Source organism: Myxocyprinus asiaticus, chromosome 19 (genome assembly GCF_019703515.2).
Source record: "Myxocyprinus asiaticus isolate MX2 ecotype Aquarium Trade chromosome 19, UBuf_Myxa_2, whole genome shotgun sequence".
NCBI classification, from domain to species: Eukaryota; Metazoa; Chordata; class Actinopteri; order Cypriniformes; family Catostomidae; genus Myxocyprinus; species Myxocyprinus asiaticus.
The window spans coordinates 41,008,971-41,034,274 of NC_059362.1; the positions used below are offsets into that span (position 1 = coordinate 41,008,971).

Below are 25,304 nucleotides of genomic sequence, written 5' to 3' on the forward strand. Positions count from 1 at the left end.
CAACTGAAAAAAGCACAAATGTCAAGGCATGTCAAAACTTCTCCAGGGCCCAAAACACCCTCAGACCCCAGAGGGTTAAAGCAGCAGGTGACACCCCCCATTGTTAAACAGCGGTATTGCAAGTAAAGGTGTGCGGGGGTTTTCACACAGGACATTAGGTGTGATAGCTGCTTTGATGTCAGAAAGAAGAGTCGGGCTGTGAAATGTGTATTTTCGGCTGAAATCTGGGTCAGATGCAATGTCACAGCTCTGTACTCCCAGAGGAGAGGCTAAATGTCTGGGGGGGAGTGACTCAGATACAGAGCACAGGAGTGAAATAAACCTATATACTGTATGTTACAGCATGAGCATACAGATACATAAGACACCAGTCTAATTCTGTGCAATGAGCTGTATATTTGCTACACTGCTTAATGCTTTGTATAATTAACACAGAAATTCATATTAATATGGGTTGTAAATCCACACTCACCAACAGAGCCACAGGCAGCGATGGCAGCCGCCTCTAGAAGAACCTCCACTATTCCAGCACGCACTGTGGCTGAGCCTTTACTGTTTCCATCTAAATGGCCTAAGAGCTGCTGGATGACAAGATGTGAATGCTGGGACTAGAGAGAGGGGAATACAGAGAGGAAAATTAGGGTATATTCAGGAAGAAAAAATATTTATTAGATTAATCAGAGAGAGTATTCGTAAACACATTTTCATAATACTCTGAAAAATTTGTTTTGTGCCTTAAAATTAGGACTTTGTTTAACTGGGCCTTAAGAATACTAAACCACTAGTATACACAGAGTTGCAAAAATAATGCTCGTTTGCAAACAGGTTTCCCAAACACTCCCCCTTGTCTAGCATTGTTGTTGTTTTAAGGAAACTGATATGTAACATACAAAAATTTTCTTTCATTTATTATTTTCCTTAGTTGTGATGAGGCAGCCAAGATTGTTTTCTAAACTGGTAAATGAACTCACCTGAATGGAGTACATGATAATCTTAAAGCAACGCACTGCAAATGTTTTGCCTTCCCACAGCGAGTGATTATCAAGATGCCTGCGGTGAAAGAGGAGAGAGAGCTTGAGTTAGAGAAATTAAACCAAAAGTGACAGAAAATGAGACTCCAACCACAGTGAGACTAATGAAGTCTCCAGGACTGGAGATGATTATTTAATATTCTGAGATACACTTAATGAGTAGAACAATGTAAACTGCGTAGAATTACACTGTAAAAAAAAAAAAATAATAAAATAAAGTGGAAAGAAAAACAGGAATACAGACTTATAACTATACTTAAAATCAACCAGAAAACTGATACTAACACATGTGCCTGCGTGGATACACCCAAATAATATTCTCAACACTTAATAACTTAATCTGATAGGCGCTATATGCTCTGGGTCTCTCACATAAGCACAGGGGTGACAGCGTTCTTGATGTTGCCATAGGCGGCTCGACCCAGCAGTTCCCGAAAGCAGCGTTCAGTCAGCTCGGCGGGGCTTTCTTTCTCCTTCTCACTGGCCTGCAGTGGGGAGGGAGAGCGACTGCAGCAGAGAGAGAGAGAGAAAAAAGGGAGAGAGAGGCTTTTAGCTTTCAGCTCTTATGAACTGAGTAGAGAAATATAAAACTTGGGTCTTCTGAGACAAAGCTGAATACGGACATATCAACAAATCAAATAAGTATTTAAATGTAAAGTCCCTACCCTTGAAACAAAACAAGGCACAGCAGGTCTTTAACGTAAAGGAGCCAATTTCCACACTTAAATATTTATTTTATATTTGAAATGTCAGTTTAGTTTTACAACACCATTTTCTGACCTCTCTCTGACACTGAATTAAACAGGCGGTTTTGCTACTGTTAGGAACAGCTTACTTCTGCATACTGGTGTTCTTCACACTGCCATTCACCAATTTGGTGAATAATTAATGAAGAGGCATCGATAGGCAAACATGGGTGGTCACATATTAATGTGATAATAGTTGGAATAAATAAAGGTGGTAATTTCTAAATGTCCCATTTTAGCTGCTTAGTTTCGATAAATGGTCTAGGTGGACTTTAAATGGACTCTGGGTGTGATGTCAACATTAGAGTATGTCTTCATGCTAGATTGAATCCCTGTTATTTTAGAAGAGCAAGGAAAATACTGTTTTGTATTGATATGACCATGATCTGACCCCTTTAAAGTCAACATTATACTGGTTCGCAACTCATTTTAATTCCATAATGTGACATATTTCAGATGATCCACGAACAGGTTTTCCGGGGATCATTTTTTAAAGAATAAGCTACAAGCACAATTTCCAGCGATTTAAATGATTCAAGTATACAGTAGCAAATAATCTGCAAAATTGTGCAGAATTAGCTGTTTATTTTGGTGTGGCTTGCTTCGGTTTCACAAATTTGATCAGTTTCATTAAAGCTAAACTATGTTGTTAAATTTTATTTTTGTTAGAATTTAACAAAATTTCATTAATGAGCGAAATACACCAACAATCCATCTTCCAAACCATGTTTTGCCTTACCCCGATTCACTACGTTAAGTCTATAATAATTGTTTATATTTTAGAGCTGTCAGGACGGTTTTGGCGGGAAATTGCATACTTCCGTCATTCATCCGTGCATGTTTACGTCATGTCCGTAAAGAAAAGAAGATCCAGCTATTACAGCGCATGCATATTTGCAGTGATATGTGTGGTAGTAGTTTGAAGCTGAAATCTTGTAGCTACAACAACTGAGTGACATTGAGAATCAGAATCAGCTTTATTGCCAAGTATGCTTACACATACAAGTAATTTGTCTTGGTGACAGGAGTTTCCAGTGTACAACAATACAAAAACAGCAGCATGACATAGATAATAATAAAAAATAAAAAATAATTATATACATACGTACACACACACACACACACATACATACTAGGGGTGTGACGATACACTTAGCTCACGAGACGAGACGATACACGATACTGGGTTCACGAGAACGAGACAAGACGATATTTTAAAACTATATACACTACTGGTCAAAAGTTTTGAAACACTTATTATTATAATTTTTTTTTCTTCACATTTTAGAATAATAATAAAGTCATCAAAACTATGGAATAACATAAATGGAACTATGGGAATTATTTTACATAATCCAAAATAAATCAAAACTACGTTATATTTTAGCATCTTCAAAGATAGCTACATTTGCCTAGAATTTGCAGACGTGTGCTCTTGACATTTTCTCATCCAATTTCTTGAGGTATCACCCTGGGATGCTTTTTGAACAGTATTGAAGGAGTTCCCATCTATGTTGAGCACTTATTGGCTGCTTTTCTTTATTATTTGGTCCAAGTCATCAATTTCAAAAACTTTTTTTTTAAATACATTTTAGTTTTGTAATGAAGTAAATTAATATGGTGGCACAATTATATTTTTGTCTACAAAACTAATTTCAAAGATTTAAGCATACGCCTTCAGATCAAAAGATTTTTAAGATCATGAGAAACATTTCAGGCAAGTGTTTCAAAACTTTTCAAAACATAAAGCTTTAGTGTATATGAGTCTTTTATTCGACTGAAAGTCACAAAATGCAAAACAATGCAGGTGCATTTTGAAATGTTTTAACTAATCATCTTGTAATGAATGTCACTTCAGTTCTACTTTCTGAGTATGAATTATCATATGCAGTAAAAGACAGAACAATATGCAAGCACTGTAAAAAGTTTTGCCACAAACTCAACTGACTGGCTTCTCTCCAGTTTGATTTCACGTGAGTCTCTTCAGACCTGGTTGATTTTAGTTGAGAGCTGCGGTGGTTCCGTAGGTGTCTTTGCATAGTGCTTGTGTTAGCCGCGGTGTATGGCACTATTATCTTACAGTTCTTACATATTGGCTGTGTCTCGTTTGGAAGGTTGCGTCCTCCGGAGGTCGCATTTGTCAGCCGCATACGTCATCGAGGCTGTCTCGTTTCATTTTTTATTGGGAATGCAAAAAAGGTTAACAATTGTATAAATGTAAGTGCATATACATAAAAGGCATTGACAATAGATAAAAAAAATAAAATAAATAAAAACTTGAAACAGCCTTTGTTTGTGTCTTGTCTGTCACTGTCGCCATTTATTGTTTCCACCGGGTACCTACAATGCTGCCACACAAACGATTTAAAAGTGGCAGGGGTTTCTTCTATGCTAATTTCACCCTCACACTCTGTCATGCTGATATCGTGAGACAGCTTTTCACCTCAACGAGAAATATCGTCACGTTTTAATATCGCAAGATCTCGTCACACCCCTAATACATACACACATACACATATATAGCGCAAATACAATACAAATCTGTTATCTGTTATGTGCAGTGCAAATACAATCTGTTATGTACATTGCAAATATTTTTTGTTTGTTTTTTTCTTCAGAGGAATGAAATGGCAGAAGAGGTTGGATGTGTTAGATAAATATAAAAAAAGACTAAACTGTGTATTGCACAGTTATTGCTCAATGGGGCGATTAAAGTGTTCGTGAGATGGATAGTCTGAGGGAAAAAACTGTTCCTGTGCCTGACGGTTCTGGTGCTCAGAGCTCTGAAGCATCGGCCAGAAGGCAACAGTTCAAAAAGGTAATGGGCAGGGTGAGTGGGGTCCAGAGTGATTTTTCCAGCCTTTTTCCTCAATCTAGAAGTGTATAGTTCTTGAAGGGGGGGCAGGGGGCAACCAATAATCCTCTCAGCAGTCCGAACTGTCCTTTGTAGTCTTCTGATGTCTGATTTCATAGCTGAACCAAACCAGACAGTTATTGAAGTGGACAGACTCAATGACTGCTGAGTAGAACTGTATCAGCAGCGCCTGTGGCAGGTTGAACTTCCTCAGCTGGTGAAGGAAGTACAACCTCTGCTGGGCCTTCAATGTGTGTCTCCCACTTCAGGTCCTGTGAGATGGTAGTGCCCAGGAACCTGAATGACTCCACTGCTGACACAGTGCTGTTTAGAATCGTGAGGGGGTCAGTGTTGGGGTGTTCCTCCTAAAGTCCACAATCATCTCCACCGTTTTGAGCGTGTTCAGCTCAAGGTTGCTTTGACTGCACCAGACAGCCAGCTGTTTAACCTCCCTTCTGTATGCAGACTCATCGTCATCTCAGATGAGGCCGATGACAGTGGTGTCGTCTGCAAACTTCAAGAGATTGACAGAGGGGTCCTTTGCGATGCAGTCATTGGTGTAGAGGGAGAAGAGTAGTGGGGAGAGCACACATCCCTGGGGAGCACCAGTGCTGATTGTACAGGTGCTGGAAGTGAGTTTCCCCTGTCTCACAAGCTGCTGCCTGTCCATCAGAAAGCTGGTAATCCACTGACAGATAGACATGGGAACAGAGAGTTGGTGTAATTTATTCTGGAGTATAGCTGGGATGATGGTGTTGAAAGCCGAACTGAAGTCCACATAAAGGATCCCTGCATATGTCCCTGGTCTGTCCAGATGTTGCAGGATATGATGCAATCCCATGTTGACTGCATCATCCACAGACCTGTTTGCTCAATAAGCAAATTGAAGGGGATCTAGAAAGGGTCCAGTGATGTTCTTCAGGCGGGCCAACACCAGTCTCTCAAATGATTTCATGACCACAGACGTCAGGGCGACAGGTCTGTAGTCATGAAGTCCTGTGATTTTTGGTTTCTTTGGGACAGGAATAATGATTGAGCATTTGACGCAGCATGGGACTTCACACTGCTCCAGTGATCTATTGAAGATCTGTGTGAAGATGGGGGCCAGCTGGTTAGCACAGGATTGAAGACACGCTGGTGAGACGCCATCTTGGCCAGAAGCTTTCCTCGTCTTTTGTTTCAGAAAGACACGGCTCACATCATCTTCACAGATCTTAAGTGCAGGTTGAGTAGCAGGAGGGGGGAGGAGGGGGGTTGCAGGAGGTGTTGGTGTTTGTGTGAAGTGAAGGTCAGAGTGGGTGTGGGGTGTGAGATTGGGCCTTTCAAATCTGCAGTAGAACACATTCAGGTCATCAGCCAGTTGTTGGTCCACCACAGGGTTGGGGGTGGGGTCCTGGAATTTGTTAGTTGTTTCATGCCACTCCACACTGATGCAGGGTTGTTAGCTGAAAACTTGTTTTTCAGCTTCTCAGAGTATCTTCTTTTAGCCACTCTGATTTCCTTGTTCAGTGTGTTCCTGGCCTGATAGTACAAGACTTTATCCCCACCCCTGTAAGCATCCTCTTTGGCCTGACGAACCTGCCTGAGCTCTGCTGTAAACCACGATTTGTCGTTGTTGAACTTTAAATGAGTCCTAGATTGACCATGGATCATTAAAAAAGACACCCCCCTGGGGAATCACCCACTTTCAATATAAAGTAACCTCGAACCGAGAAGAGTCTACAAGCAAAAAGAGAAAGCGACAGAGCCCGTAATAAAACACAAAACAACATTGGATTGGCTTTTCAGAGGTGGCGACAACTCAAGGATTCAAAACCGACCCAGAGGTAGAATTTTTCTTGCTGGACAGGTAAGATATTTTATTAGACTGATAGTGTTAGCCACTCTAATGGGGCATTTTATTATGGATTGTGGTACTGCAGTGCTTTCAATTTAATTTTCGAGGAAGGAAGGACAATGGAAAAAATGTAACTTTTATGCTGGTAAAAATCCCAATCTCTAAACTAGTTATTACATTGGTCTATTTGCCTGCTAGCTAAGTTATAATAGTTTCCACCATTTGACTTTATCTGATATGACTAGCAATCATTATGTCTAATGTCATCGTTGCCTAACTTTTGTAACACTATTTTTTTTTTAAACCACTGTTTTCAATAAGTCAAAACAACAATGGAATATATGCTACTTACCTGCTCAGAAGACGTATTTTTGAATATCCATCTCTCTTTTCCTTTCGTTATTTATTTATTTTTTGAGGGGAGGGGGGTGAGTTTTGTCGTCGTTAGTGACATTCGCTCTGTAAAGATGATCACCTGTAACCATGGTTACTCCTCAAACCATCAGATTCATCCACGCAAAAGAGCGGAGGTGAAGCCCTTCTCGCGTAATTAACAAAACGATGTTCCTCCGCAAGTAATCTGCAGTTTTATGCTTCAACCGCTAGAGGGCCAAAAGTTACATAGTGTAGCTTAAACGGATTAGTTCAGTGACCACTTCTAGAGATGCCACTACGTAGTGACAAATGAGCATCTTACGTGCTAATAGTGAGTCATTGAATCATTTTGAGTCGTTCATGACCAAAATCTACCAAGAGACTCTATAGTGTTTAAGCATTATAAGAACAAAGCTGAACTACTGAGCATGACTTTCCATCCAAAAAGTCGACAATAATAGTCTAATAATAGTTTCAATAACATCCTTACCTTCTTTATTAAAATGTGCATGTCTACAAATCTACTGACTTAAGTAGAATGTTTAAGCATTATATGAAAAAAGCAATATTTAAACTGCTGAGAATGACTTTTATCAGAAAAGAACAATAATAGCCCATTAATAATAATTATGAGTTTAAATATTGTCCTTTCGTCATTGTAAAGAGCCTTTCACATGACTTGTGTCGGGAAGTCAATGCTCTGCTCAACGCCAGCATCAAGCCCCACTTTGCCCTCCACATGACAAGCATTGTAGAAAGCGTCACGGTGAGTCCGACCTCGAAACAGAACAAAGGGTCTCATGTGGTTTTGTCTCATCCTTAATTAATCACACTGTTCCTCTGCCCTCACACACCCTGCTGTCAGTCAGCTTGCTTCTCTGCTCACAGTTCCTGTTATATAACAGCATGACGCTGGTCCAAATCTGCAGAATCTCTCCTCACCTCAGCTAAAAGCCTCCTGGATTGTGTAGTTTACCAGAAACAAAAGCGCATCATGTTTAAGCACGCTGCAGTGGCAGCTTTAAACCAGTCTTGCTGTTTTACCCATCTGAAATGTGAACAACTGACAGGATGAGTTAATTATCAGCTGCACTTTACATCAAACGGCAATTAGCAAATACTAAACAGCAGAAAGGTGTAATTAATGTCTTTTCCTGTGGAGTAATTATGGCCGCGTGAGGGACACAACAGCAGGGAGGCACAGCAAGAGGAGAGCAGAGGCCATTCTGGGCCACTATGGTCATGATCTAACCACTAAAACTATTCTAATGTGACTATGACCTCAGGTCTGGCTTATTTTTCTTTTTCAGAGTTAAGTCACCAAGGACAATCGTGTTCCACAGGCAAAATAATGGGTCAAACAATTACCCTGTAGGCGTCTGACTGCAGGTGCAAAGACAGAGAGATGCAGTGAGAACCTGGGAATGCTGGTACTCACCCACAGAAACAGAATAAGTAGGTAGAATTTAAATGGTTGTGCGATTGCTGTTGTCAAAAACAAGCTGGCAAAACTGAACATTTGCATTTACAAACAATTTCCAGTGGACAAAAAGTGCAGATCGCTACAGAAACTGCACACAGATGACGCTAAATTAATAAAAAATTTGTGATTTTTGGATAAAATCATCTCAATTATTTTATAGAGATTATTGGATTGCATTTCGATTTGTATGTCACCTATCCTTCAAATGTATAGATTTAAACAGCTATACTTTTTAGTGTTCAACAGTGTTGGGTAAATTACTTAAAAATCCACTAATCCACTACAAATTACCTCTCTAAAAATGTAGTCAGATTACATTCATTGAAAAGTAATCACATTTCTAATTATTTTACTTTTAAGTATTTTATAAAACACTTTCAGCTCAACAAATAATGCCTATACTTCCTACTTTTTGTCGCACATAAGTCATACACTCAGCACCACACGTTTCTCCCTTACAATGACTTGTTACAGTGCACATGCCCTTCAGATGTCACAGAAACTCAAACAAACATACATATGAACAATTAATTTTTGAAATGTGTTTTACATAATATTATTTCAGAAATATGTGTAACCCAATTTACTTAAAAATAAATTAATTAAAAGACAGTAACTGTAATCTGATCACAAATGTAATATGTTACACTACTCTCTGACTAAAAAGTAATTAGATACAGCAACTAATTATCATCACCGATCCTCCACCTGGTAGTCTAGTGGTTAGACGGAGACCTGGAGAGGCCTTCAAGCCACAGTGTCTCGCACCTACTGTGAAATTTGTTGGAGGATCGGTGATGATCTGGGGGTGCTTCAGCAAGGCTGGAATCGGGCAGATTCGTCTTTGTAAAGGATGCATGAATCAAGCCACATACAAGGTTATCCTGGAAGAAAACTTGCTTCCTTCTGCTCCGACAATGTTCCCCAACTCTGTGGATTGTTTTTTCCAGCAGGACAATGCTCCATGCCCCACGGCTAGGTCAACCAAGGTGTGGATGGAGGACCACCAGATCAAGACCCTGTCATGACCAGCCCAATTTCCAATCCCCATTGAAAACCTCTGAAATGTGATCAAGAGGAAGATGAATGGCCACAATCCATCAAACAAAGCCGAGCTGCTTGAATTTTTGTGCCAGGAGTGGCATAGTCATCCAACAGCAATGTGAAAGACTGGTAAAGAGCATGTCAAGACGCATGATTGAAAATCAGGGTTATTCCACCAAATATTGATTTCTGAACTCTTCCTAAGTTAAAGCATTAATTGTGTTGTTTAAAAATGAATATGAACTTGTTTTCTTTGCATTATTCGAGGTCTGAAAACACAGCATCTTTTTTGTTATTTTGACCAGTTGTCATTTTCTGCAATTAAATGCTCTAAATTACAATATTTTTATTTGGAATTTGAGAAAAATGTTGTCAGTACTTTATAGAATAAAAATGTTAATTTTACTCAAACACATATCTATAAATAGTTATTCCAGAGAAACTGATAATGTTGCAGTGGTCTCTTAATTTTTTCCAGAGCTTTAAATAAGGCTGCTCGTTGCACAATATTCTTTGTCTTTTCAAACATATTTCTCAACACAATTTTGGTAAAGTGTGAGCGACGGAGTAAATTAAAGGGGGGTCGTGCACCTATTCAAGGCTACATACAAAGAAATTGTATAATAAAAGTCGCCATTTCTAATCATTCAGTTTGCGCAGTTACACCAGTTTCATACACTAACCTGCATCACTAACTCATCAATGTCGCTTTGTTCATTCTTGAAGAAGTACAAAATCTGTAATAACTTTGGACTGCCATCTGCTGCGCTGCTTCAGCTCGTCCTGTGTCTTTGTGTCTGTGTGTACGTGTGTGATACAAACACTATTACGCCAGACTGTTAAACAGAGGCCAACTGAGTGAATTGGAAAGCATGCAATTTAGGCTTCTAATTGAAATGTTGGCTCATTTTTTTTTAAGAATGTTTTTGGGGGGGATTTTCCCCCTTTTCACCCAATTTGGAATGCCCAATTCCCAATGTGCTTTTAAGTTCTCGTGGTCGCGAGGCAATTCGCCTCAATCCGGGTGGTGGAGGACGAATCCCAGCTGCCTCCGTGTCTGAGACCGCCAACCGCATCTTATCACATAGCTTGTTGAGCGCGTTGCCACAGAAACATAGCGCGTGTGGAGGCTTCACGCCATCCACCGCGGCATCCACGCTCAACTCACCACATGCCCCACCTAGAACGAGCCACATTATAGCAACCACGAAGTGGTTACACCATGTGACTCTACCCTCCCTAGCAACCGGGACAATTTGGTTGCTTAGGAGACCTGGCTGGAATCACTCAGCACGCCCTGGGATTCGAACTAGCGAACTCCAGGGGTGGTAGCCAGCGTCTTTTACCACTATGCTACCCAGGCCCCCCAATGCTGGCTCATTTTTAATATATTGATGCCACAAAAATATTCTGATAAAATAATGTGCCGATCAATAATCGATATATCAATCGATATATCATTTTATGATATTCCTAGATTTTTGTGTACGTTTCAGTGGGTTCTAAATTTTATTTAGAATTTAGAATGATTTCAGTGTGAACTTATTGGTGAATCAAGATTTCAAATTCGTGCGTACACAAAGTTAGTGAATAGGACCTAGTGCAATTGGTTAGCCACATTTGCCTCTCAAAGTTCTCACCTCTCTGTGCCTTCTTCAGACTGTAGATTGAAGAGCAGCGAGGGGACGATCTTGTCCATGTGCTGAGGATCCCAGATGTTTGCTTGCAACTCATCATTCACGGTCTTCCTTACTACACCCTGAAGACCTTTGATGCCAGCCATTCTGATTCTGAGATGAATTATTTGATTAGATGAGATGTGTATATCCTGTAGACTGCATAGAGTTAATATTCTCTTTCATTTCCTCTATTTATTGTAACGGATGTGATCTGTCTATCCATTCATCCATCCATCACATTGTCAGGTTTATAAAGGGGTTTACTCACTTGGTGCGGATGTCAGGGTCCTCATAGCTGGAATGGCACATCTCACTAAAGCGTGACACAAAGAAATCGTAACTGCGATGATACGAGGGGGTGTCCTCCTCGATGTTAGCAAACTTCACAAACTGGAAAACAAGAGCAATTAAATAAACATAAATAAATGACATAAGACAAACCAAATCAGGTTAAAACAGGTCAGATCAGGTTAAAAAAAACATTTCCTTGAAAAAATGGCAAACGCTCATTTACCATGAATCTAGTGGGTGATTATGAGATGGTATTATCAAAGATTACATTTTAATGTGATGTTGTTTTGTTCCACATTAACCTTAATCGATCACTACAAAGCTTTTCTGACACCTACGAACAAGAATAATAAATATCCATCTAGAGACAATAAACAAGCTTTAAGCTCATGTCAACTTAATGCAAGTATAGACAAACTAACTGAAGGATGGCATATTAAAATAAAACAAACAAAATGTTATTTTCTTCAAAGTGAAAGTATATGCAAGCATGTCATATTGTTGGGTATTTGGGTTACATATAATTTTCATCAATAACTTTATTTATTATAACCATTAAAAATGGCTCACTTATAATTGTATTTATTTATCACATGTTATACATTTGCACATATACAGTGAGATTCTTTTTTTTCACATATCCCAGCTAAGCTGGGGTCAGAGTGCAGGGTCAGCCATGATACAGCACCCCTGGAGCAGATAGGGTCAAGGGCCTTGCTCAAGGGCCCAACAGTGGCATCTTGGCAGTGCTGGGGCTTGAACCCCCAACCTTCTGATCAGTAACCCAGAGCCTTAACCGCTGAGCCACCACTGCCCCTTATAGTTGTCTCTGAAAATTAAGCTAGGATAGGAGAAAGTATATTAAAATAAATTTAAAAATACCCCCTTCACCTTTAATGTACACTCAATGACAAAATTAATATTTTTAGTTATATTCATATTTGAATGTACATGAACTATTGATCTGTTAAGCATTATAAAAATGGTGGTTAATGACTCACTAAAGTTATTACAAAGTCTTACCGGTATTCATTTCAGACTAAAAAAGGAACCTAATCTTCAGCAGTATTTTATCATATCACAGGCTTTAGATTATTTATAGAATTTATAAAGTCAAGATCAGGCCATGAATAAAAAAAATAAAAAAACGTCTTAAATAACAAAGAAATGCCACAAAACTGATGAGACCCTTTTACCTAGATCATTTAATAACTTCTTTTAAAAGCTAGTGCTTACAGTTCCTTACCATTATGAGATTCAGTTTTGCACCTGATGAACCTTTAGAGGACAGATATGGGTAAGCTAGTCCAAACAATGTTCAGACTGTCCTAAAGCATTCCCAGGTGTACAGAGTCATTGCAAAATGCCACAGAGAAATAACTCAGTTTACAAAGCGTTTTTGTAGCTGGCTGATATCCGCAGTATAATAGTATTCAGTAGCTAAGGTGGCTCAGGGCGATATAGAATAAAATGTGTAAGTCACTCTGAGTTTAAGCACTGCATGTTATATGCTATACATGCTTGTGCATGTGTGATGTCCTAGATAACTCATTTTGATCTATAATTGAATCTTATTTCTATGTCCTGATTGCATTTACTGTAGATAGAGGCATTGCAGTGTGTTTGTGTGTGTGCCTGCTTGTTTGTGGCTCGTGTGTTCTGTTCATCAGCAAACATATTTCATATAGCTACTCAAATTTATTAACTTTTTACTTTTATAGTTACTCATTAAGGGGCCTTTTTCTACAAATAACATTTTAGAAGGAAGTTGTATTTATAATGTTAAAGTCAGAGGTTGCATGAACCAAAAATGTTTAATCATTTACCACATTTTATAAACACTGATGGATAATTAAAAATGTTTTCCGTGATTTTGACACATAAAAAAAAAAAAAATTGATCTGGTCTAATGCGTTCTCTACTTTAGAAATAGTCCCACAGTAAAGGATGCTAACAGATATTAAAAGTAAAGAAAAGGGGAGAAAATAAAGTTTTGAAACGCCTCTGTGAAAATAAAACTGGAAACGTGGGTGAGGATTTAAAGACAAAAACAAGAGATTCTAAGTGTAGTCCAGTGGAATAATTCATGGGATATTGTTCATTAAATCAAGTGACCAGATCACAAGACTGCAGTGTCTATTTCTTCCACATTCTGAGAGTAGAATAAAAAGAAAAATCCAAGAACCCGCAACATAGCACTTTGTAACACAGAAAGAGCCATAGAAATTCTTGTCATATCAATGTCTAGTTAAAAATACCAAGTGTTACAATACTGATAAAAATAGACCACAATGAAAAATTTACAACTCAGTCCATCAAAATGACAGATAACTATTTGTTGTGAAACCACTTGTTAGAGTATGTCTATATAGTAGGTATAATTGTTTTATTTCAAGTTTACACTCTCAGCCAGTGAACTAATAGACAACAGTGTGTATGTACCGAGTTGGTTCCCAGGATTTGCAGGTTGGGTTTATCAGCCTCCAGGAGTTTTCGCACCATCTTGAGGAAACTCTCTACAAACAGGTTGATACTCTGACAGTGGCATGCCATTAACAGCTGGTCGAGGGCTTCCATCGCAATACACACATACCTGAAGAGATAAACACACACTCTGAATACAGGCAGAAGGAATATAAACATATTACAGAACACATTACAGATCAGGCATGTTGTGAATCTCTACCCATATCTGTGTCTAGCCACATCACGGGACAGTCTCTCAGACAGGTACGCCCCAATCCGATCCAACTTCTCTGGAGCTGATAGGGCGTAGAAAGTCAGCTTCTCCATGTTAGCCTTCACCAATCCATCCTACACACACATATAAAGATAATCAATATCATGACCCCAACACAATGGTCCAATACAGCTAAGAGCAGACTCGGGCAAGCTAAACAGAAACGGTAGAATTAAATGTTTTGTTCCACCAAGCATCACAGGCCTGGCCACATCTTACTTCTTCTGTGCTGAATTTGTGATGTCTACTTTGAGTCCAGATAGGCAAAGGTGAATAGGACAAACTGACTGCTGCTAGCATGAAAGGTGAGCTATTTATATCAGAAGTTGAGGTATACTTTATCCAGTGTTTCAAACGTAATAATTATCCTGCTAGTGAAAATTGAGTGTGGCGTATCTACACCGATCAGCCCAACATTAAATCCACCTGCCTAATATTGTGTAGGTACCCCTTGTGCCACCAAAACAACGGCAACCTGCATTTCAGAATAGCATCCTGAGATGCTATTCTTCTCACCACAATTGTACAGAGCGGTTATCTGAGTTACTGTAGACTTTGTCAGTTTGAACCAGCCTGGCCATTCTCTGTTGACCTCTCTCATCAACAAGGCATTTCTGTCCGCAGAACTGCCCCTCACTGGATGTTTTTTGTTTTTGGCACCATTCTGAATAAATTCTAGAGACTGTTGTGTGTGAAAATCCCAGGAGATCAGCAGTTACAGAAATACTCAAACCAGCCTGTCTGGCACCAACAATCATCCATGCAATTATCTAATCAGCCAATCATGTGGCAGCAGTGCATAAAACCATTCAGATACGGGTCAGGAGCTTCAGTTAATGTTCACATCAACCATTGAATTGGGAAAAAATGCGATCTCAGGGATTTCGACTGTGGCATGATTGTTGATGCCAGATGGGCTGGTTTGAGTATTTCTGTAACTGCTGATCTCCTGGGATTTTCATGCAAAACAGTCTCTAGAATTTACTCCGAATGGTGTCAAAAACAAAAAACATCCAGTGAGGGGCAGTTCTGCAGACAGAAATGCCTTGTTGATGAGAGAAGTCAACAGAGAATGGCCAGACTGGTTCGAACTGACAAAGTCTACAGTAACTCAGATAACCATTCTGTACAATTGCAGTGAGAAGAATAGCATTCTGAGATGCGGGTTGGCGCTGCTTTGGCAACACGAGGGGGACCTACACAATATTAGGCAGGTCGTTTTAATGTTGTGGCTGATCGGTGTATGTCTATGGATAGAGTTTTTTGGAGGTTTGGAGATAAGTATAAATAAATGTTATAAAATTGGTATAAATAAATGTTATAATAAAATGAGTTGTCAAATAGCAGGGGGGATTATTATGGATGTTTAATAGAGATGAGTCAGGATGGTTGACTAGTCGTCCAACAACCGGCTCAATGATTTGAGAGGTTGAATAGTTTGTGTAGATTTTATCTGTTTTATTTTATCATTTTTGTGAAGACTGTGATAGTTTTGTGTAATGAAAGGTTATAGATATTTAGCCCATTTATACAATTGCAATTATGATGTTGAAGGGCTGCACTGAGTGTCCATATATTGCTTAGAAACACATCTGATCATTGTCTGGTGAACATCACCTTAAATCAGCCAAATTATACAGGGCTTCCTTAGAACTGACTAGGGTTGCACAATTAATCGAAAAAATAATAGAGATTACAATTATAGCTGCCACAATTAACTAATCGTGAAAAATTTCAATTACTTGTTGCGTAAAAAATGTAATTAAACTTTCAATTTAATGTGTGTTTTTGCAGCTGTTGAGCCTTGTAACCGATTACAGACATGACCGTTGCTCACTTCTGTGTATAATTTATTTAATAATTTAATAATTTATTTATGTGAAAAACAGCTTTGTTTTTAGTGCTTCTAAGAAGGTCAATGTGAAGTTGACAGTTTAGGCACTATCTTCATTTACTGATAAAACAGCTATAAAGTAATTCAGACACAGTTCTTGAGTTGTTTTGGATGTGCAGCCTACATAAAAAATACGCCAAGCATTTGATCCACCCAAAATAAGTATTTTAATGTAAATTGTATTGATCTAAGTTAATCATAATTACAATATAAAAATAAATAATTGACATTTATGACTTTTGTCATAATTGTGCAGCCCTAAAACTGACTAGTCAACTAGTCGTTCAGGAAACCCAGCGTTTAGTCGATTTAGAAAATATGTAGTTTTGCACAAGATCCCTAAAGTTCAGCCTTGTTCGAACACAGAAAATGTACAGATGTACTGCCGCACAAGGGCGTGCAAAATTTAAACTGAAATATCTCAGATTTCAGGTAGCCAGTTTCCAGGAATAATGGACAGTTTCCAAATAATATAAAAGTGTAATGGGTAATTGACAGTTACACACTAAATGCACTTTCTTTTAAGTGGTTTCGGAAAGCAAGCACCTGCCAAGAATATAAATGCAAGTGTAAACAAGCAGTTTGAAAGGGAAATGAAGGTTGTTTGACTCTTAAAATGGTCCTGGGTGTGAGTGCTGAAGAATGTAGGGAGAAGGAATAATTTCACCTCTGGGTCTTCTGGAAAGATATTGTCTACCAGCCTCTTGTAGCGCGGCCTCAATGCTCCACAACATCCACACACCCCTGAAAAGAAAGAGACAGAGAGAAATAGAGAGGAAATGTGGTTATGAAAACATTTACAAAAACAGCGAAGTGCCACTGATTTCCATGTGGAACATTTGATTTCCACCCACAAATGGCATCATGAGCTGTAATCAACAACACAGAGAGTGATCTCAAAAACAATACAGAAAATTAAAAATAAAGAAATTGATGATTTGATATATTTGATATATGACAAATTGATATATTGCTCAATAGAGCACAACAGTCTGGTTCCGGAAGTAAAAATCCCATTAATTTATCCCATAGATGAACTGATTTTCAATTATAATTATAAACCTTTAAAGACAGACCTACCATGAGCTACGAGGTTGTTCATCGATGGTATAATACTTCCGTTGAAGCCATCCATCTGTGTTATTTCAACCTCATTGTTTAAAAATCATGTTTGATAGTGGACTTCATAGTAAACAACTACATTACCCATGGTACAGCAAAGAAAGATCCACCAATCAGAGAACCATGGTCAACGAAACACACAAAACAAGCCTCAGAGCGACCGGGAGCACCCACTACTCACTGTGAATTACGTAATTGAGTCAGTCTCCCTTCACACTTAAACTACTAATATATTTGTACATATCGAAATCTTTTGCAATAAACGTAAAATATATTGTTTCTATACTTATAATCAACAGTTTTATATACTCCCATCCTTTTTTTTATTCAATTATATCTTTCGCAATGCTTCATGGGATTGTAGTTTGTGCCCTCAAGAAAGACAGTAAGTACACAGTGTAAAGAGGAGACGAGAAGCAGTTTTCCTGGTTCAGGTTATAGTTTATTTTCTCTCTCTCTGCAGCACAAAGTTAATCATCACTCGCACACCGCTTCACAAAAATAAACTCTCAACGTTTGTAAAGAAACTCCTAGCTTCTTGCTCGGGTCTGTCGTGCCCAGGCTCTCTCTCTCTCCTATTTGCGGTGTGTCTCTATTTATGCCGCTCTCCCCGTGCTCACTGAAATTAGAGACAGGTGTTATACATAATTTAGCTCAGGTGTAAGCGCCCTTACCGCTTTTTCTCTCTCCGGAGAGATGCTTGACCACGCCCCCGCTGCCACATATCCCCACCGCCCGACTCAGGCCGGGGTGACATCCGGCCTGCCTACCACTCCCCCATATTCCTGGAAAGGAAGTCGGCGACAGCCATCTGCGCCCCCGGTCTGTGGACCACCTTGAACTTAAACGGCTGAAGAGCCAGATACCAACGGGTGACTCGGGCGTTAGTATCTTTCATGCGGTGGAGCCACTGGAGTGGGGCGTGATCCGAGCAGAGGGTGAAGGCCCGCCCCAACAGGTAGTATCGGAGAGTGAGGACCGCCCACTTGATGGCGAGACACTCCTTTTCCACGGTGCTGTACTTAGTTTCCCTTAACGAGAGCTTACGGCTAATGTACAGCACCGGGCGCTCCTCCCCTCCCACCACCTGCGAGAGCACAGCCCCCAGCCCCCTGTCTGAAGCATCTGTCTGTAAAACAAAAGGGAGAGAGAAGTCAGGTGAATGTTACAGCGGCCCCCCGCAAAGTGCGGCTTTAACTTGCGTGAACGCCTGTTGACACTGCTCCGTCCACTGGACCGGGTCTGGAGCTCCCTTTTTAGTGAGATCAGTCAGCGGGCTGGTGACGTCCGAATAGTTAGGCACAAACCTCCTATAGTAGCCAGCCAGCCCCAGGAACTGCCTCACCCCCTTTTTGGTCTTGGGTCTTGGGCAGGTCGCAATCGCCGCCGTCTTGTCAATTTGGGGCCGCACCTGCCCGTGGCCCAAGTGGAACCCCAGATACCGTACCTCCACCCGCCCAATCGCACAATTCTTCGGGTTCGCTGTGAGTCCCGCTCGGCGCAGCGATCTCAGAACCGCCCTCAGATGTTGCATATGCCGCTGCCAATCATTGCTATAAATGATGATGTCATCTAAATAGGCAGCGGCGTAAGCTGAATGCGGCCTGAGGATTCGGTCCATGAGACGCTGAAACGTAGCCGGGGCCCCAAACAAACCGAACGGAAGTGTCACAAATTGGTGTAATCCAAACGGTGTGGAGAAGGCGGTTTTCTCACGGGAAATTGGTGTCAAGGGGATCTGCCAATAACCCTTCGTCAAATCCAATGTCGAATAAAAACGAGCAGTGCCCAACCGATCAAGCAACTCATCAACGCGAGGCATTGGATATGCATCAAATTTAGACACCGCGTTGACTTTTCTATAATCCACACAGAATCGCACAGATCCGTCGCTCTTAGGCACTAGAACAACTGGGCTGGACCAATCACTGTGGGATTCTTCTATTACCCCCATATCAAGCATCGCATCCAATTCCTCCCGAACAATTTTCTTTTTGTGTTCGGGTAGTCGATAGGGGCGGCTACGTACCACCACCCCTGGCTCGGTCTCGATGTGGTGATGGATGAGGTTTGTACGTCCCGGTAGAGGGGAAAACACGTCTGCAAACTCCTGTTGCAACCTGGCAACCTCCGCGAGTTGGCTCGGTGAGAGGTGGTCTCCGCAAGTGACCGGGGTGAACTGTTTATGTTTCGAGCTCACCTCCGGTCCGAGCTCCGCCTTCTCGGGAACCACCGTAGCCAACGTCACGGGGACCGCCTCTCTCCACAATTTTAGGAGATTGAGGTGGTATATTTGACGTGCGTCCCCTCTATCGGATCGTTTAACCTCATAATCGAGATCTCCCACTCGTCGTGTGACCTCAAAGGGTCCTTGCCACTTGGCGAGTAATTTAGAGCTCGATGTGGGGAGCAATACAAGCACTTTATCTCCCGGTGCAAATTCCCTTAGCTGAGTTCCCCTGTCATACAGTCGGCGCTGTCGTTCTTGAGCTTGGAGCAAATTCTCCTGTGTTAGTTGCCCCAAGGTGTGGAGTTTTGCTCTAAGATCAAGAACGTACTGAATTTCATTTTTACTGTTCGAAGGTCCTTCCTCCCAGGCTTCTCGCAATACATCAAGCACGCCGCGTGGGCGTCGCCCATACAGCAGCTCGAATGGGGAGAAGCCAGTGGAGGCTTGCGGGACCTCTCGTACTGCAAATAACAGGGGGTCAAGCCATTTATCCCAATTTCTACCATCGTCGTGCACGAACTTACGAATCATGTTTTTGAGGGTTTTATTAAATCGTTCCACCAGGCCATCCGTTTGAGGATGGTATACACTGGTGCGAATCGATTTAATATTTAATAACTCGTACAGTTCGCGTAGTGTCCGTGACATAAACGTTGTGCCTTGATCGGTGAGGATTTCTTTCGGAATCCCCACCCGGGAGATTATTTTGAAAAGTGCCTCCGCAACACTGCGTGCTGAGATGTTGCGAAGAGGCACTGCTTCCGGATATCGCGTTGCATAGTCCACTAGGACCAATACAAAGCGATGTCCGTGTGCTGACCGTTCTAATGGCCCGACGAGGTCCATTCCAATTCTCTCAAAGGGGACCTCGATCAAAGGGAGAGGGCGCAATGGCGCTTTTGGGGTGGCCGGTGGGTTAACCAGCTGGCATTCTCGGCATGCCGCACACCACCTGCGGACATCGCCGCCAATGCCCGGCCAATAGAAACGGGCTATTAGACGGTTCAGTGTTTTCCTTTCTCCTAGGTGACCTGCCATAGGATTATAATGAGCCGTCTGGAATACCATTTCCCGACGGCTCCTTGGAATCAAAAGTTGGGTTGTATCCTCTTTGGTTCGAGTGTCCTGTGTCACTCGATACAACCGCTCATTTATAATTGCAAAATAGGGATATGAGAGTGCGATGTCAGGCTGGAGTCGTTGACCATCGATAACTCTCACTTGGTCAAAGGCGTGTTTGAGGGTTTCGTCTCGCGACTGCTCCAAAGGGAAATCCCCCTCAGGGAATTCCCTGAGAAGGGGAGGGGCCGCGGCCTCTCCCCCTCTCTCGTCATCATGACGTGGAGCTGTCGAGGACGGCCCCGGCTCCGCCTCCCCTGCCAGAGCATCGCACATCACACATCTCACTATTCTCACACAGGACCCATCCGCACAAATTCCCTTTAATAAAGCTTTAAAATCAGGCCAATCAGTCCCCAAAATCAGCGGATGGGTGAGGCGGGAGCTAACCGCAGCCTCCACTCTATGCTTTTTACCCCGAAATTTAATTGTCAGGGTCACCACTGGATACTTGTGAATATCCCCGTGTACACACTTCACCTTCACCGTTTTGGATGTGACCAATGCCTCGGGTTGAACCAGGCGTTGGTGGATAGTGGTTTGATTACACCCGGTATCCACCAACGCTTGGTGAGTACCCCCTTGACACTTACCGGTATCCGGTACGCTCCGGCCCGGTCGGGGGCAGCCTGTGGGAGGTCAGAGACCCGCACCACCGTCCCCAGCTCCATCAGAGGGCACTGATCTCGGAAGTGGTTCGGGTCTCCGCACCTCCAGCAGGCCGGCCCAGGCGCCACGCCCGCACTTGCGTCGGCGGGCGCCCCCCCCTGAGGGGAAGAGCGGCGGGGTACTGGAGTAGGGGAAGGTGTCGCCTCCCACACCCGGGAAACTGGTCTCAAGGGCTGGGTTCCTCCTCGTCTGCGTGGGGCAGGAACGGGACCTGGAGAGAAAGCAGACGAGAGAGAGAGAGGGGAGGGGGAAGAAACAGAGGGAGGAGAGAGAAGGTAGGAGGGATCTTCTGTCCTCGGGATCGCCGCCATGTGGTCCTCCGCAAGTCGGATAGCTTCCTCCAACGACGCCGGGCGGTGGCACTGGACCCACTCCGCCGTTCCTTTTGGCAGTCGAACTATGAACTGTTCCAGTACCACCTGGTCGATAATTCCCTGGACGTCGCGATCCCCCGCTAACAGCCATCTTCGGCAGGCGTCACGGAGCCGCTGGGCAAAGGCAAACGGGCGGTCAGAGCTTTCCAACTTCAAGCTCCGGAAGAGTTGACGACTTTCCTCCGGAGTGCGACCAACCCGTTGCAAGATGGCTCTTTTAAGATCTCCGTAGGCCAGGAGGCTCGACGCTGGCAGTTGTTGAGCCGCGAGCTGGGCTTCCCCGGACAGTAGTGGGATCAGTCGGGCTGCCCATTGGCCGAGCGGCCAGCCCCAGATCTCGGCGGTCCGCTCAAACAAATCCAGGAAAGCCTCGGGGTCGTCCGCCGCCCCCATTTTCTGTAATGCTGGCGGGGGTAACGGCGTGGGTGTGTCCGGGGTCGCGGCTGAGGATGCCCCCTGGCTGAGGAGGCTCCGGATCGCCTGCCGGTCCTCGGCTTGAGCATGCATGAGCTCGACAAACCGGCGGTCTTGATCTTGCCGGAGCTCAAGCAGCGTTTGTTGGTGGTTCCGATGTAGGCTGGCGAGGGCTTGGAGGATCTCCGCCAACTGGGAGGACTCTACGGGATGACCTCCATCCATCTTCTACCCAAAACTTCAGTTCCCGGGTTTCGGCACCAGTGTAAAGAGGAGACGAGAAGCAGTTTTCCTGGTTCAGGTTATAGTTTATTTTCTCTCTCTCTGCAGCACAAAGTTAATCATCACTCGCACACCGCTTCACAAAAATAAACTCTCAACATTTGTAAAGAAACTCCTAGCTTCTTGCTCGGGTCTGTCGTGCCCAGGCTCTCTCTCTCTCCTATTTGCGGTGTGTCTCTATTTATGCCGCTCTCCCCGTGCTCACTGAAATTAGAGACAGGTGTTATACATAATTTAGCTCAGGTGTAAGCGCCCTTACCGCTTTTTCTCTCTCCGGAGAGATGCTTGACCACGCCCCCGCTGCCACACACAGCTTGTACCTTCTTTTTATGTCTGATTTACAAATACTTTTTTGCCTCAAAACAAAGTTTGTGATGTTGTGATCCACATCGGAGCTTGTTGGTTTGGTTCATGGCATCCTTTTATAAAGGATGTTATTAAAAGTCTATGGAGGAAATGAATGGGGAAAATACTTCCGGAACCCAGAGGGCTAAAAAAGTGGGTGGGTACTGTTGCGCTGTACAGCACAGGTAAAAAGTTGAAAGTTGAAATGATAAACTGACAGAATTTGGGCACCTTGTATAAATCTTTATACATTTAAGAAACATTCTATCTCATTGTATGACACGTCTCAAGCTTTTCTTATATTGCTTCTTCCACTTTGAAAATACTGAAATAAACTGTGTATTTATATCTGAAAAATTATATATATATATTACACAGGGGCAGACTGGCCAACGGGAGAATCGGGACTTTTCCCGAAGGTCCGGCCGTGAAATGGGGTCGAATGATCCTCGATAAGCTGAAATGGGCCGCCGCGTTATGCAGAACGGGCCACAAAACAGCGGTGCGATATGCCGAAGGGGGCAGCGATATGCAGAAAGGACAGATCCCCTATGTAAAAATCCTGGGCCACTTTCTCTTCCCAGTCCGCCCCTGTATGTGTGTGTGTGTATATATATATATATATAGTGAAACTGTATATTAGGTTATCAACCAAAATTTTCAAGAATCTTGTGATACAAGTTTTTGCTTTTACAAAAATACATGCTTTAAATAAATAATGTGGTTTTAACACAACAGCACAAAGAAAATCAAGAGAACGTCTATCCATTTGTAGAACAGGGATGCAAACTTCAGTTACATGGCACGGAGGGGTGTGGATTTGTCTTTCGTTTAAAAGGTCGTAAATGGCACCAGAGCAAAGCTGCATCTCTGTCCTACACAGACAACCTTGAGAAAAATCATGCAACATATGATACACCGTCTGAAATTGACTCCGATATGCAGTAGGAAATCTGCAATCTGATTGGCCCACACATCTCAGCAGTGATGAGTCACACATGATCCACTGAATGGCATGATGACAATGAACTTCTGAAAGCATGCAGAACTTCTTCCAGTGGAAGAAATCTCTTTAACCGAAAGCCTTGGCCATATAAAATCTCTTTAAAATCACAAAATAACAAAGAGATTTAATTGAGATCTGGTTCATGATTAGAAGAGTAAGACCTTAATCTCTGAATTACGTCACTTGGGGGAAATCTTCAGACGTTAATGTGGATGCTGGTTTTCTGGTCTGTGCCGTTTAGATGAATGTTTGAGGAAAAAGAGCCAAGCCACATCCATTTTTAGCTTCTGTTCCATTTTAACTTCAAAAAGAAAATTTCCCCTCATCGCACAACCCGTCTATTCCTCTCAATAACCTCATTTATACGCAGGTGTGCTCAAACCCCTGTCCAAACCTGAGCTTTTACAAATCTTTTCCTCTCTTAGTTATATCCTTTGTTTAAAGAAGTTCACCTAAAAATGAAAAGTCTGTCATCATCATGTCATGCATGCAAGAAACTTGCATGACTTCTGTGTGGAACACAAAAGGAAATATAAAGCAGAATGTCCAGGCTTGTCCTTACCATACAATAATAATAAATGGGTACTGGGACTGTCATGCTAAAAAAAAGGACATAAAGTATCTTCAAAGTAGTATGACTTATGCTTTACTGTATATTCAGAATCTTCTGAACCCATATGATACCTTTATGTGAGAAACAGACTAAAATTTAAGTTGTTATACAATGAAAAAAAATGTCCCCTATGCCATTACTCTATCACATTTGTGCTTCAGCATATTAAAATTTGGCACGATTATACTGGCATTATAACGGCCATTGTCAACCTGCTCTCTAGATATCAGTTTCGACATTTGCGACATAAGCGCAAATGTGATATGAGTAATGGCATAGGGAAAAAATTTCAATTTTTATTTTTCCGACAGCATTAGGGTAATGTACACATATAAACTCTGAGTCAACATAAAGGCTATCACATTTGTATCATTTTACATGTTATAACTCAGAAAAAAAAGTGGTGAAAGATGGCTTTTTATAAAATGCGCTCTGCTCGTGTTGAGATTTAACACACATACACACATAATGGTCTTATAAGCTTCAAGCTTCTCGTACCACTTCGCATTTTCTTTCTACCATAAATACAGGTCCTTGTCCGTTGGTTTGCATGACTACAATAAAAAAATGATTATCAATAGAGTAGAATTCAATAAGAATCTAAATATCACAAGTATTGCTTGCTCTACACTAGAGCTGTGTCTGAAATCGCCCCCATCCACTATATAGTGCACTATTTTGAAAGACGTCCATTTTATAGTAGTGTCCAAATCCTTAGAGTGAACAACTCGTTCCCTACATATGTTCACTCATTCTTACATACATTGTACTATGATTTCAAGTGTACAGCCGATGTACACTCTGCGACGCTATCTTGACCATAATCCACCATGGGGAGGACTGACGAGCTGGGAAAGAGAGCGTGCAAGAGAGAAAAGAGAGTGAGAGACGCAAATTAACAGCTTCCTTAATTCATCTTTTTTTCATGCTGACTGTAGTGTTTTACTTTTTGACAAATAAACACTTTATTAAAAACTACATATTAAAATACGAGACAAAATCATACAGATAAATTTGACAATTTTATTTATTAATTCCGATGAAATTTTATAGATGAGGTTTTTCTTGATTTTTATTTTGCAATTAATGCCAAGTGCTAACTTTCTTCACTTATTCATTAAGGTGATATTATTGAAGACTCCACACAGTGAAAATG

The 25,304-nt window shown here is 41.7% G+C and overlaps 1 protein-coding gene across 2 annotated transcripts in view; it reads right to left on the bottom strand.

The window, feature by feature from the left end:
* Positions 1-25,304, bottom strand: part of LOC127410205 (protein EFR3 homolog B-like) — a 63,311-nt gene that overhangs the window by 12,226 nt on the left and 25,781 nt on the right. For both annotated transcript variants that reach the window (XM_051645348.1, XM_051645347.1), the window contains 8 exons: positions 16,642-16,718; positions 14,027-14,154; positions 13,783-13,933; positions 11,318-11,439; positions 11,011-11,160; positions 1,404-1,538; positions 972-1,050; positions 473-608 (listed from right to left, as the gene is read on the bottom strand). In XM_051645348.1, the coding sequence (XP_051501308.1) occupies positions 473-608; positions 972-1,050; positions 1,404-1,538; positions 11,011-11,160; positions 11,318-11,439; positions 13,783-13,933; positions 14,027-14,154; positions 16,642-16,718 (978 nt within the window). The remainder of the gene's footprint in view (positions 1-472; positions 609-971; positions 1,051-1,403; positions 1,539-11,010; positions 11,161-11,317; positions 11,440-13,782; positions 13,934-14,026; positions 14,155-16,641; positions 16,719-25,304) is intronic.